General features: G+C 35.7%; 1 protein-coding gene across 1 annotated transcript; it reads left to right on the top strand.

Annotated features, from left to right (window-relative positions):
- Positions 1-3441: 3441 nt before the first annotated feature.
- On the top strand, positions 3442-14516 carry fads6 (fatty acid desaturase 6). Its single transcript, XM_016285528.1, has 6 exons — positions 3442-3738; positions 6487-6653; positions 10268-10448; positions 10768-10952; positions 12484-12663; positions 13733-14516. Exons 1-6 carry the CDS (start codon positions 3576-3578, stop codon positions 13880-13882), a joined length of 1026 nt encoding a protein of 341 aa, XP_016141014.1. The 5' UTR covers positions 3442-3575; the 3' UTR covers positions 13883-14516.
- Positions 14517-15091: the final 575 nt, after the last annotated feature.

Genomic DNA, 15091 nt, shown 5'->3' with positions numbered 1-15091 from the left:
TACACCTTACTCTCTAGTCAGCAAAACTGTCTGCTCACAAAGAAGTTCTACTTGAAAATGAAGTCTATATGCTGAAGGTTGCTGTTATGAATGCACATGCAGTTTGGAGGTAAAATGTACACAAATTATTAATCTGACCTGCTATTTACCATATTGAGGTTCTTCAAAGATATTGTGGTTCCGGATACACTCTGTGAATTATTGCCTTGCATATTGATGCAGTATTTTAGGACTAAAATAGAGTCATTTGCAGTAATAATTAGCATTTTCAACTTTGCAATGATTTTCAAACATTGTGGAAGAAAAACAGGATTTACAGTGCAATTCACATTTTTTTTTAATGCTTCCTATGCCTGCATCTGGAGCAGAGCCATTGTGTGTGGATGTGCTTGAGTGAGTGATACGCCTGCCACCTTGTGGATGGGAGGAAAACTACAGCTCTTCTATTGTACACCTTACTCTCTAGTCAGCAAAACTGTCTGCTCACAAAGAAGTTCTACTTGAAAATGAAGTCTATATGCTGAAGGTTGCTGTTATGAATGCACATGCAGTTTGGAGGTAAAATGTACACAAATTATTAATCTGACCTGCTATTTACCATATTGAGGTTCTTCAAAGATATTGTGGTTCCGGATACACTCTGTGAATTAATGCCTTGCATATTGATGCAGTATTTTAGGACTAAAATAGAGTCATTTGCAGTAATAATTAGCATTTTCAACTTTGCAATGATTTTCAACTCTAACAATTCAGACCAAGAAACAAAGCCTTTGTTATTACATGATGACGCAGCTTGATATTGACATATATTTACTAGTGGAGCAAAAATCTATGTATCAGTGCTTTAGTGTCCCAGATTACTCTAATTTACTTTTTTATAAATTGTATGTACCATGGTGGAGAATTAACATGGTAAATAAATCCACAATTTATATGACTGTAATTTCAAGCATTTTAAGTAGAATCATTTAGATCAAAAAGTCTGTAAGATCATACATTCAGGTCTGTATGTTACTGTATGTGCAAGCATTGTCTCATTTTTTTGTGTTTAGTTGTACATATGAAGCTTTGGACAGCTTCAATGTCCGGCCAGAAGACTTTTCAGTTGTATAAAAAGTTAAGTACATTATTTAGAGTTTTCATCTTTGGAATTCTGATGATTATAATGATTGTATGCTGCATTAGCTGACTCCAGCTGAGAGGTGGTTGGAGTTTGGGTGTGTGAAATACCTTCATTGGCCACCTGATGTTTGTACAGTTTTATTGATGTACGGTTCTGTGTGTGTTATTGATCGACTGCAGTCAAAGCTTCTCGCTCAGTAGGTGAGATGTTTGTTCTGGAGCCGTGTTCCTCTGCTGTCCGCTCATTTATGGGTGTGTGCGGCAGGTTTTAGAGGCTGACATGCTGAAAGCTGATAACTCTTGTTACTTTATCTGTCTATCCTTCACACGCCATCTCCACACAATTCAGCTACACACGGCTAGCCCTTCTTACATGTACAGTGTACATGACAGTATGTGTGTTCAGTACCTGTCTGGATACAAGTTTATTTGCTTCTGTGTCTTTTACTGGCTCTTAGCTCAGATTGGTTCTCATTCGTTCACAAATTTCTATGTAAATGTTTTGTAAAACCATTCTTGCGCAAGTCATTGTCAAACAGGAATGTATGACATTTTCAATGTAGAAGCTACATTTTTTCTTATGTAAATTGTAGAAAAATATTTTAAATACAAACATTTCTGTGTAAATCATTCATAAATCCACTCTTAATTATTCATAAGAAATTTGTTCTGCTTATGTTACTTTTGTTTTGTATTATGTTTCATGAAGCACAGTGTTTTGTTTTCCATTCTGTGCTCGTTCCTCTCCTTTTTTGTAGTCTTGCATGAAACTCGAAATATTGTCTTTACATTTTACATGTCCCTGACTATGTCAGGTCATATTTCACCCTAAAATCAAAAGGAAAAAAAACTCTTAGATTTTTACAAATGTTTACTTTTGATTTGGGGGTCAAATATGACCCAAGACTCATTTTCAGGCAATGCCAATGTTTTCAGTGACAAATTGTGGATTGTTTTTAAAATGTTGATTTAATAAACTAGTCATTTTTACTAACCTGTATTTGATGTTTCTTTTTATTTTAAATAGTCTACATTCTGTGTACTGAATAGAATCGCTAATGTCCTTTCTGCCTTTTTTTATTTTTGCTGCACCTTTTCTTTTGTCTTCTGCCAAGTAGATTAAAAGAGACAGAATGAATACATGGGCGAGTCAGTAGATTAGAGAGAGAGAGAGTAAATATATTCTATAACTGTGTGTGTGTGTGTGTGTGTGTGTGTGTGAGAGAGAGAGAGAGAGAGAGAGAGAGAGAGAGAGAGAGAGAGAGAGAGAGAGAGAGAGAGAGAGAGAGAGAGAGAGAGAGAGAGAGAGAGAGAGAGAGTTTACTGTGTTGTTCTTGTGATACAAGACGCCACATGGGACCTGCATGTGTACCAAAGGCATCATTGTAGGAACAAGAAAGATGAGAACTTACAGATTTTTGTGTAAATAACTTCTACATAATTTGTTGCATGATTTTGTGTTTTGATAGTTTTTTTTGTTGGTTTGTTTCACATAAAAATAGCAGAATTCATGTGCAAAATGTATGTTAAACCCTTGCATAATTTATATAAATAATAGGACTGTTTTTAGATTTTTGTAAAATGGTTTTATGAATTTTGCAACTATGATTTTTACGCAGAATTTCTGTGCAAGTAAAAGAAACTGTCAAATAGAGTTTTCATTAAACCAAACTAAACAAATGTCTGTATAAATCATCTGTAAAACTATTCTTGCATAAATTGTTGATTTTGTGATTTGACCGTTTTTTTTTTTTATTTGTCTACATAGAAATTTCAGAATTCTTGTGTAAATTGTACAACTATTATGTTATTTAATTATTTTTGTCTTATACAGAAATGTGTTAAATTTATGTATTTTTTGTGAAAAATTGTTCAGTTGAATGCAAAAATGAATTTTTGTGAAAGCCATTTCACAAAAATTGGTTGTTAATGTAAAATGGTTTTACATTTTAGTGGTTTTGAAATGCATTCTGTAGCTGTGTGTGTGCGGTCCTGGTAAACCCTATATGGTATGTGCACAAAATGCCCCTAAAAAGATGGCAATATCTGAATTATTTGTCCTTGTGGTGACATTTTCTGGTCCCCATGAGGAAACAAGCTTATAAATCATACAAAATTAAGTTTTTTAAAAATCTAAAAATGCTGAAATTTTCCTGTGATGGGTAGGTTTAGGTGTAGGGCGATAGAATATACGGTTTGTACAGTAAATACAATTTTCGGGTATGGAGAATCCCCATAAAGCGCGCGCGCGTGTGTGTGCGCTGTTCCTGTGATAGGAGATGACGCAGGACTCTTGCAGCATTGAGGACACTCCTGCTGTGGAACGAGAAAGATACTGTGAGAGAGAGAGATCCGTTTCTAGCGCAGTCAGCACTAAAGTCTCTCACTTTAGTTTCGCGGACGGGACGGAGAGTGTGTGCGCGAGCCATGCGTCTCTGAGCTCCAGCGCTAGCATGCAGAGCAATCCAGAGGAGAGGAGAGACACCGCGGAGCGGGAGACGCTGATGATGGAGCTGACGCGCCTGGTGCAGAAGAGTGTGAGAGAGAGCAGCTGGTGGGAGAGGAGAGGACTAGACTGCAGCATCCTCACCGCAGCCTTCATCAGTTTACCGGCAGGTACACACACACACACTTTCACTACTTTTCATTATAGACACAAAAGACACGCAGGCTCTTTGGGAGAATCTCCAAACAAACAAAAGAAATCAAAATAGCTACATTTCCACTTTAAATTCTCATTACTGTAATGCAAAAAAAAAAAAAATTTTAAACCCATTGTTGTGATGTGGGAGCAATTATGTATTATTTAAAAATAGTAGCCTATAGACATAGTAATTATATATCTTAACTTATTTAATGATAATAATTAGGGGAATTACAAAAACATTCAAAAGTAAAATATATTAGAATAGTGAGAATTTTACTGAATGGAAATGTCATAATAATGCATATATCATGCATGCATGTATTGCAAGGCAAATAGGCTTTGTTTTCTTTATGCAAAATATAATTTCTTTTTTTGTTTGAGATTCATCTGAATTTTTTTTACTTTGAAACAGTTTTCACTCATAATTTGTAGAAATGTACAAATAATTACAAAGAAATGTGAAGTACAGTATTTTAAGTATGCATTTTGATTGAAGTTGCTCAGAGTCTAGGGAACATTCAAAGTGTGTTTTTATGCTGTGATTGTTTTCATTTCAACATGTCATTGTGTTTACAACGGCCTGTATGAGTTGTATGAGGGTGTGTACTGTCATTAATAGGGAGTATATTGGATAATGTGCATTCAAAACAAATTGTTGACTGGTTTAGTCATGAAGGGGTGTGACTGTGTGCCCGCCGGTTATTGGGTTAAACTTCCAAGAAACCAAAACTTCAGGTTCGTACCAAACGTTCTTTGACTTTTAATTCAAACAACTTGGCTTCTTTATACAGAAGCTTTTAAGCTTTCAGACATTGGCGACAGTTAAAGGGATAGTTCAGACATTTACTCACTTGTTCCAAACCTGTAAGGATTTCTTTCTTCTGCTGAACACAAAAGAATGAAGACCAAACCGTTGCTGGTCCCCGTTGAGTTTCATAATAAGGAAAAAGGGGGGGCAGAAACTGTTTGCTTGCCAACATTCTTCACCGTTCAGCAGAAGAAAGAAACTCGTACAGGTTTGGAACGAGTGAGTAAACAATGACAGGATTTTCCCTTTTGGGTAAACTATCCCTTTAGTATCCAGATCACCGAGGCACTCCTGTGGTGGTGGTTGTCATGCTGACCAGTTCGATCTGGGTGCTTCGCTCTCATTGGGCAGATCCAGTTTCCTGCAGCAGTCAACCAACTGCGATGTGACCCGTACTTGGAATTAATGCTCTGTGTTTAACCCATCCAAAGTGCACACACACAGCAGTGAACACACACCCGGAGCAGTGGGCAGCCATTTATGCTGCAGCACCCAGGGAGTTGCTCAAGGGGTATTGAAGGTCAATACAATCCCTGCCGATACGAGACTCGAACCCACAACCTTTGGGTTACAAGTCTGATTCTCTAACCATTAGGCCACGACTTCCCCCACTGCTAAATTAGATCTTTTAATACTCTATTATATACGAGCCAGGACATGGCATAATTTAATGTAAATTAAAAAAAAAAGTAAAAAAAAAAAAAAAGAAGAAGCATGATCTACATGATACTTTTTTTTTAAATAATACATAATAATAAATAATACCCAGAAACATTCAAATAAATATAACCATTGCCTGATTAAATAATTAAAAGCAGATATTTCTTCAAACATACCCATCATAACACATCATTTAATTAAAAAAGATACCAAATGAAACATGAATTCAAAATTATTTACGTTTATTCACTGCCAGAAACGATGACGTCATACGTGTGCATATTACATGTTCAGTGTATCCGCCTTATTCCTAATAAGCCGACTGCATTTTAAATTAGGCGAGGCACTTCCGGTTTGGGGAAGTTCTGCTCAAAAAGACTGCAACAAATCACTTCAAATCATGATTGCGCTACAAATAATCCTTATTTTGACTGAATGGGCTGTAAATTTTCATTCTTTTTCAAATATAGACATATATTACTATAATGATATTTAACATGTACGTAATATTGCTGCAGATAGAAGGAGGCTCTTCAGGAGTTATTTATGGTATGTTGAAAGTAATTTGTTAATGCTTTTACACTTTAGAATTTCCTTTTAATGATCGATGGTTAAAGGGTGAGTAAAATAATGTCACCTCATTGTACTTGTGTTTTTGAAAATGCAAAACATATAGAGCTATACAATTGCGCTCATATAGAGCAAACCTTTTGCTGACTGTTTACAGTATAAAGGGAAGTTACTCCCATAATTTGTGCAAAGCATCATGGGGCTTAGGGATGCATATTACGTGTTCGCATAATGTTTCTTTACAAAGTGGCATCGCCATCTACTGGCCTGGCATGCTTATTACAGCGCTTTTAGTTGTGTTTGTTTTGACAACGTTGTTGTCTACACAGAACTTTTCCATTTTTATTACAATCGTTATGTAAATGCACCCTTAATCTAAAAGATTATTAGAGCATGTTTTATCAGAAAAAAATTCAGTCTTTCTACTTCAAAATTCTGTTACTTGTTATTTACTTGTAACTCATTGAGAAATTTACTAGAAACTTCAGAGTGAAAATGGTTTCTACTTTAGTGTTTTCTCAATAACTCATTTCTAAACCTGTTAAAAGTTACATAATGCAAGCATTTTGTGTCAAAGCTTTGATTACGGAGCATAAATGTCATCGACCTGTTTGTGCTCATATGTTTGTCGTGAGTCGAGCTCCGCGCCGCTACAGTGATGTTGTTCTTGTGTCTGCAGGGTTCCTGTTGTTGGGTTCGTCTCAGCCGCTGTATTTCCTGTCAGGTGTTCTGATAATGGGCGTGTCTCACGCTGTCATCACCGTTAAAGGGACACACCTGGCCAGTCACGGCGCGCTCAGCGAGTCTCCGGTCTGGGCCGACTTCTGGGCCGTCTTCTTCATCGAAGTGAGATTTGCTGCACTCTAAAAAATGCTGGGTTGTTTCAACCCAATTTTGGGTCAAATATGGACTAACCCAACTTTTGGGTTAAAAATGTAATTTAAAAATTTAACCCAACAGCTGGGTTAGTCCATATTTGACCCAAAATTGGGTTGAAACAGCCCAGCATTTTTTAGAGTGTGTCGATGTGAAATTATTAAACATATAGGGAAATCTATCAAAGTAGTAAAATTATATGAAAAAGCACCAAGAGCACCATGGTTTTCCATTTTCACCTTAATTCCATGTGTTTTGGGTCATCAGTGTATAAGTGAAGTGTTTCACACACTCTAAAAAATGGGTTAAAAAGGGACAAACCCAGCTATTGGGTTGTTTTGACCCAGCGTTTGGGTTGTTTTGACCCAGCTATTGGGTCAAGCTATTGGGTTGTTTTGACCCAGCTGTTGGGTTGTTTTGACCCAGCTATTGGGTTGTTTTGACCCAGCGGTTGGGTTGTTTTGACCCAGCTGTTGGGTTGTTTTGACCCAGCTATTGGGCTGTTTTGACCCAGCGGTTGGGTTGTTTTGACCCAGCTGTTGGGTTGTTTTGACAACCGCTTGGTCAAAACAACCCAATAGCTGGGTTTGTCTTTTTTTAACCCAGCATTTTTTAGAGTGCATGCAGCCAATTCTCTGCAACACGAAAATGCAAAAGTATGGAAAGAATTTAGCTGATTGAGTCTTCATGAATTAACTTTATAGATTAAGAGGGTTTAGATTAATTTACAGTTTCCATCCTCTCAAGAATGTAAAATAGTTATATATAATGTTGATTATATATAACGTATATTATAATATTGATCATATTCCATGGCAACAGTCTGTACTCATACAGTGGGCCCCAAAATTATTCGACTTTATAGTTTTATATGCAATTTTCATTGCAATTTATGTTAGCACAACAGTATGAATGAAATCAGATTTCAGAATCAAATGTTCTTAGTATTTGTTCAGTTTCTCTTTTGCTTTAATGACAGGAGCACTGGAGCTACAGATTGTTCCAAAAAGCATCTTGAGCTTCAATGGAACCAAGAACATCTGACCTATATTTAGTTAAAAATTTTAATTCAATTATTCAATTATTTACTTTTTCATTAAATTATTTACAATATTAAATATTTACATAATTTAAATGTTTTAATGTTTACTAATTATTTAATTAAAATAGCAAATTAAAGTATTTAAAATGTTTAATTTATTATTTTAATTAAATTAAATTATTAAATTGCAGCTTAAATTATTAAATAAATTAAAATGCCACTTAATAATAATATTTAATAATAAAATAACTGCAATTCAAAAAAGGAAAAAATTGAAGTAACTTTTATCAAACAAGATTATTAAAATATTATAAACTAATGTATAAAGATAATATGCCAAACATATATATAAATACAGTGGGTACGGAAAGTATTCAGACCCCCTTAAATTTTTCACTCTTTGTTATATTGCAGCCATTTGCTAAAATCATTTAAGTTAATTTTTTTTCCTCATTAATGTACACACAGCACCCCATATTGACAGAAAAACACAGAATTGTTGACATTTTTGCAGATTTATTAAAAAAGAAAAACTGAAATATCACATGGTCCTAAGTATTCAGACCCTTTGCTCAGTATTTAGTAGAAGCACCCTTTTGATCTAATACAGCCATGAGTCTTTTTGGGAAAGATGCAACAAGTTTTTCACACCTGGATTTGGGGATCCTCTGCCATTCCTCCTTGCAGATCCTCTCCAGTTCTGTCAGGTTGGATGGTAAACGTTGGTGGACAGCCATTTTTAGGTCTCTCCAGAGATGCTCAATTGGGTTTAAGTCAGGGAACTGGCTGGGCCATTCAAGAACAGTCACAGAGTTGATGTGAAGCCACTCCTTCGTTATTTTAGCGGTGTGCTTAGGGTCATTGTCTTGTTGGAAGATAAACCTTCGGCCCAGTCTGAGGTCCTGAGCACTCTGGAGAAGGTTTTCATCCAGGATATCCCTGTACTTGGCCGCATTCATCTTTCCCTCAATTGCAACCAGTCGTCCTGTCCCTGCAGCTGAAAAACACCCCCACAGCATGATGCTGCCACCACCATGCTTCACTGCTGGGACTGTATTGGACAGGTGATGAGCAATGCCTGGTTTTCTCCACACCTACCGCTTAGAATTAAGGCCAAAAAGTTCCATCTTGGTCTCATCAGACCAGAGAATCTTATTTCTCACCATCCTGCAGGTGTTTTTTTAGCAAACTCCATGCGGGCTTTCATGTGTCTTGCACTGAGGAGAGACTTCCGCCGGGCCACTCTGCCATAAAGCCCCGACTGGTGGAGGGCTGCAGTGATGGTTGACTTTCTACAACTTTCTCCCATCTCCCAACTGCATCTCTGGAGCTCAGCCACAGTGATCTTTGGGTTCTTCTTTACATCTCTCACCAAGGCTCTTCTCCCCCGATAGCTCAGTTTGGCCAGACGGCCAGCTCTAGGAAGGGTTCTGGTCATCCCAAACGTCTTCCATTTAAGGAATGGAGGCCACTGTGCTCTTGGGAACCTTAAGTGCAGCAGAAATTTTTTTGTAACCTTGGCCAGACCTGTGCCTTGCCACAATTCTGTCTCTGAGCTCTTCAGGCAGTTCCTTTGACCTCATGATTCTCATTTGCTCTGACATGCACTGTGAGCTGTAAGGTCTTATATAGACAGGTGTGTGGCTTTCCTAATCAAGTCCAATCAGTATAATCAAACACAGCTTGACTCAAATGAAGGTGTAGAACCATCTCCAGGATGATCAGAAGAAATGGACAGCACCTGCGTTAAATATATGAGTGTCACAGCAAAGGGTCTGAATACTTAGGACCATGTGATATTTCAGTTTTTCTTTTTTAATAAATCTGCAAAAATGTCAACAATTCTGTGTTTTTCTGTCAATATGGGGTGCTGTGTGTACATTAATGAGGAAAAAAATGAACTTAAATGATTTTAGCAAATGGCTGCAATATAACAAAGAGTGAAAAATTTAAGGGGGTCTGAATACTTTCCGTACCCACTGTATATATATATATATATTAGTGCTGTCAAACGATTAATCGCGATTAATCGCATCCAAAATAAAAGTTTTTTTATAAAAATATTTACAGGTCTATATTTATATTCATATAATTTATATTATGAATAAATATATTTAATATATAAAATAACATATTTTTCTGAATATATACATGCATGTGTGTGTATTTATATATACATAATAAATATACACAGTACACATACATATAAACAAAAACTTTAAAATAATGTAACAATTAAATTTAATGATAATATTACAATTTAAATATTTAATGCAAATTATTGTTTTAATTTAATATTTAAATTAAATTATTAAATCATCACATTAAATTAAAATCTCGCATGATTTGAGATGTTCCAAAAAGCATCTTGAGCTTCAGTGAAAGCAAGCACATCTGTACAAAGAGTTACATGATCAATGACACTTATTTATTAAATGTGTACATAAATGCTGCACAAACTCTTAAATGAGAACAGATTTTGATGAGATGTGGTCTCTTCTGTACCCCTGCATGCATCACGTGAATCTCTGTGGTCTCTCAGGTGTGCGGCTCGTTCTCAGCGCGGGCTGGCGTTCAGGCTCACGTGAAGATGCATCACGCACACACTAATGTGATCGGTCTGGGAGACTCCAGCACCTGGAAAATCCCCTTCCTACCTCGATCCGTCTATCTGTTCATCGCGCCGCTGGCCGTCCCCATCATCACGCCCATCGTCGCCGTCGGTGAGGCCTTTCAGCCCTTACACACATAGCTTCTCAGTGCATCCTAACCAGTTAATATGTGATAAAGCAACAAGAGATAAACCATATGTGATCATTTTGTGGTGAACTTTTCATTTAAACATCAGAAATGTTCTGAGTAACAGTGATTTTGTTGTTGAACACACTTTCACTAAGGATATAAATTACTTTTTGCTTAGCACGCCACATCAACCGAGTTCATTTAACTCGGTAAAGTGTCTTTACATTTGACATGACCTCTTCTGTGGGTGAGTGCATGCGCTGATGAGAAACCTCCAGCATATTCTGTCATGTGTTTCAGGTCAGCTGAAGGGTCAGTCTCCGCTCCAGATCCTGCGCACCGTCCCGTGTGTGTGTCTGGGCTTTTTTTCTCAGTATTATCTGCTCAGGAGTGTGTCGGGTCTGTCGTGCAGCTCCGCTCTGCTGGTCATGCTTCTGTGCAGAGCCATGTTCTCCCTGCCGTACATACACGTCAACATATTTCAGGTGAGATCAAATGCAAAAAGACAGCAAGCTGCATTTTGATATATGACTATGATATATATTTTTTGGTGGTGCACCAATATTTTTGATTTGCATGCTTTCTACAGTTGTTTGAGATACAACCAGAGCATCAATTATTTACACCAATTATTTTCAGAAAATATAAAAATTATAGTTTTTTTGCATGCTATAGTTGTTTTGACATGCTCAGTAAATATATCAATTCAGTTATTTATATCACTTCTCTTTAGAAAATATATTGTTGTAAAATATAGCAAATATGAAAATATATTTGTTTTTGCATGCTCAAAAATATAAATTTAATTATTTACACCACTTTTCTTCAGAAAATATAAAATATAGTGTTTTTTGCATGCTATATTTGTTTTACAGTACATGCTCAGAAAATATAAATTTAATTATTTATACTACCTATCTTCAGAAAATATATTTAAAAAAAAAAGTTTTTGCATGTTCAGAAAATATCAATGAAATGATTTATACCACTTATTTGTAGAAAATATAAAAAATATATAGTTATTTTGCATGTTTAGTGACTATGAATTACATCATTTACACTTCTTTTCTTCAGAAAATATAAAATATAGCAGTTTTTGCATGCTCAGAAAAAATATTATATTATATTTATACCATTTATCTTAAAAAAAACAGATGTTTTGTATGCTCTAGTTGTATTTGCATGCTCATGAAATATAAATGCACACTACTTATCTTCAGAAAATATAGAAATAGTTGTTTTTGCATACTAGTGATGTACAGAAATTACACACTTCAGCTATAATCAAAGATACAGTGGTGATAGTTAATGGATCGCTTGCAACTAGTATTATTCTGGTCTTGAGCTTTATCCAGATAGCACACGACGCACTAACAACAAACTGTACAAGCTGTACAGTAACACTTCAGTCAGGACTTCATTATTCTGTCGTCTCTCTCGGGCTCATAAGAGTAATCATTCTGAGTGGGAACTTTCCAAGCTATTCAGCTGAAGTCTGCATCAATCCATCCCTGTCTTTGTGTGTCTCTCCATCCTTTCCCGCGAGACCCACTCAATACGGCTTTGTTCTCCTCTCCTGCTCACAAGGTTCACAGGGTTCAACTGCAGAAAAAAGTCAAATGGCGGAGAACAATTCACGCATGATTTTCCCAGGCAGAGCAAAGGGAGAATAGAATGTACTTTTGTATTGTGCTGATCCTCTGAGGTATTTGTGCTGAGACCCACAGCCATGTGTGAGATCTTTGTTTAGGAGTGAATGCTGTGCGGTGTGTTACAGTATGTGTGTGTGAGATAAATGCATGTGTGTGCATTTGTATGTTTTGTCCAGTTCAGGTCCCCTGTGGCGTCAGTGGCGTCTCTCGGGCCGCTGAACACATTTCATCCCACATAAAGATTAAGCACACACTGAGCTAAAAGTTGAATCGCTTAAAGGCTCCGCGTTCTTCTCTGTTTCAGCATTTTATTCTTATATTTTATTCTTTTTTTGAGTTGGTTTCTGTGTCTCTGCTTTCGCAGCACATCGGCCTGCCAATGTTTTCTGCCACTCACCGGCCCAAACGCATCTACCAGATGACACACGGAGTCCTGAACCTTCCCCGAAACTCGCTGCTGGACTGGACCTTCGGCCATTCCCTCATCAACTGCCACGTGGAGCATCACCTCTTCCCATTCCTGTCTGACAACATGTGCCTGAAGGTGTGCGCTCAAACCATAACTCATGCACATGGAACAAACTGCAGATCCCTCCAAAAATGTCATTATTAAATAATGTAATCATTTAAACTAGCATTTAAATTAAATCATTACATGAAATCATTTTAATTATTCAATTAATTTATAATTTTTATATTTTTCTAAATGTTTATGCTGCATTTTAATGGAATCGTTGAATTTATAATAAATTATAATATATAATTAATTGAATTTATAAGTGTAATTTAATTTAAATAATTGAATTTATAATAGTATATATCATTATCATAATTTGAAATTATTCATGTTTATTCATTATATATGTATTATTTATATTATCATTTATAGCAAATAAACATTACGTTCTTTAAGACAGTAAATTAAATTCACAAATAAAATAACTTTAAAAAAGTAAAAACTGATTAATATGATAAACAGGATATTAAAAATTTACCTTAATATTTAAATAAATTAAAATGCAGCCTTAACAAATAAAGTATTAATAAAATTCACAAAAAGTAATAATTTAATTAACAAGTATCAGTCAAACAAGATTAATTAAATAGAAAATATTCATGGGTAAGGATGATACGCCAACTAAATATATACAAATAAATAATTCAATTCAATATACAAATTTTATTAGATTAAATTGTAACATAAACAAATAAAGTAACAATCTAATTTGCAAAAAGTAATTAATTAAATTAAGTTAAAATTAAATTAATTAAATTAAAGTAATTTATTAAATTAAATTCAATTATTAAATAAATTAACAGTAATTCAAAGTAACAATACAATTCACAAAAAGGAATAAAGTAATGAACTAACATTAGCCAAGATTAATTTTAAAAAGTGATAGTAATAGATAAGGATAATATGGCAAATGTTAATAAAAAAAAGTATTTAAATTAAAATGCAGCATAAACACAGTAACAATACATTCACAAAAATGACTAAACTAATGAAGCAACGTAATTCAAACTAGATTAAAAAGGATAAACTAATCAATAAAGACAAGATGCCAAATAAATATGCATAATAGTGAATGTGCATGTGTTTATTGTGTCAGGTGAAGCCGCTCGTGTCTCAGTATCTGAAGGAGAAGAAGCTGCCGTATCAGGAGGACGCTTACATCTCCCGTCTGAGTCTGTTCTTCCACAAATATCAGGAGCTGATGGTGTTCACGCCGCCCATCACTGAACTGGTGGGAATCCAGTGATGATGGGATGAAGAGCAGAAGACACGGGAAGATGGACACTGACATGACGACCGTCCAAATTCACAACCCATTTTAATTGCAGAACGTGACATATCTATGAAAGAAACAGGGTATTTGACAAGAAAAAGCATGTTAGATGAGACTTGAATGATGGCATCAGCTGGAAAAGAAAGAGCTTTCAGAGATGAATGACAATTTGATAAAGGATTATGGAGCTAAACATTTGTTCGTTTAGAATAATATGCACTGACGATTCGTGAAAAGACCAGGAATGTGCAATAAGAAAGTACACAGGATGGTGCTGACTTTATAACAAGCAAAGCCGTGCAAAGAGAGCCTCTTTTCATTTATGACAGTGCTTCCTATTCGCTTAGCTAAATGACATTATTGAATGTAAGGATCATTGCCTTATGCGCTGTTGTCAGATCAGTGGTAATAAAGCACTGCAGTTTTGACCTCTGACCCCAGATCAGCTCTCAGCTTCAATATGCAGCTTTATGAAGACTAAAAAGATGCATAAAACTTTACCTGATCTGTACAGGACACACTTTAGCTTTGCTCCAAAGTTTAGTGAGCTGCCTTTACTGTCTCTTAAAGGGAAAGTTCACCTAAAAATTACAATTCTGTCATTTGCTCACCCTCAGGTTGATCCAAACCTGTATGAATGTCTTTCAGCTGTTGAACACAAAAGAAGATATTTTGAAGAATGTTGGTAACCAAACAGTTGACGGTAGCCATTGACTTCCATTGTATTTTTTTCCATATTTTGTAAGTCAATGGCTGTTTGGTTACCAACGACATTCTTTAAAATATTTTCTTTTGTGTTCAGCATCAAATGATGACGGAATTTTTGGGTGAACTATCCCTTTAAGAGACTACTTTGATAAACTGCACATCTGTATGTGAAACACAGGAGACTATTGATTCCAATAGAGTTTGCAGTGCATTTTCTCAGCCAAGGTTACGTGTGATGCTGCTTTTAAAATTGTGTCCAAATGAAGGCATCTGGATGGGAGCATAATTATTGTGGTGTCTTCAAATGCTGTCTAGATAGGCTGCTCACTAGGATTTGAAACAGTTTTTGCGTAGATTAAAGGAAATATTATAGGAGACAGAAATGAAAACTTTCTTTTTTTATTACGGTTGTAGGTTGACGTATTTGAATTTGCTAACAACAATGCCATAATCTACGTACAATATTAATACAGC

Source organism: Sinocyclocheilus grahami, unplaced genomic scaffold (assembly GCF_001515645.1).
Source record: "Sinocyclocheilus grahami isolate Dianchi unplaced genomic scaffold, SAMN03320097.WGS_v1.1 scaffold198.1, whole genome shotgun sequence".
In the NCBI taxonomy this organism is placed as follows: domain Eukaryota; kingdom Metazoa; phylum Chordata; class Actinopteri; order Cypriniformes; family Cyprinidae; genus Sinocyclocheilus; species Sinocyclocheilus grahami.
This window is presented reverse-complemented; position numbering and strand designations above follow the sequence as displayed.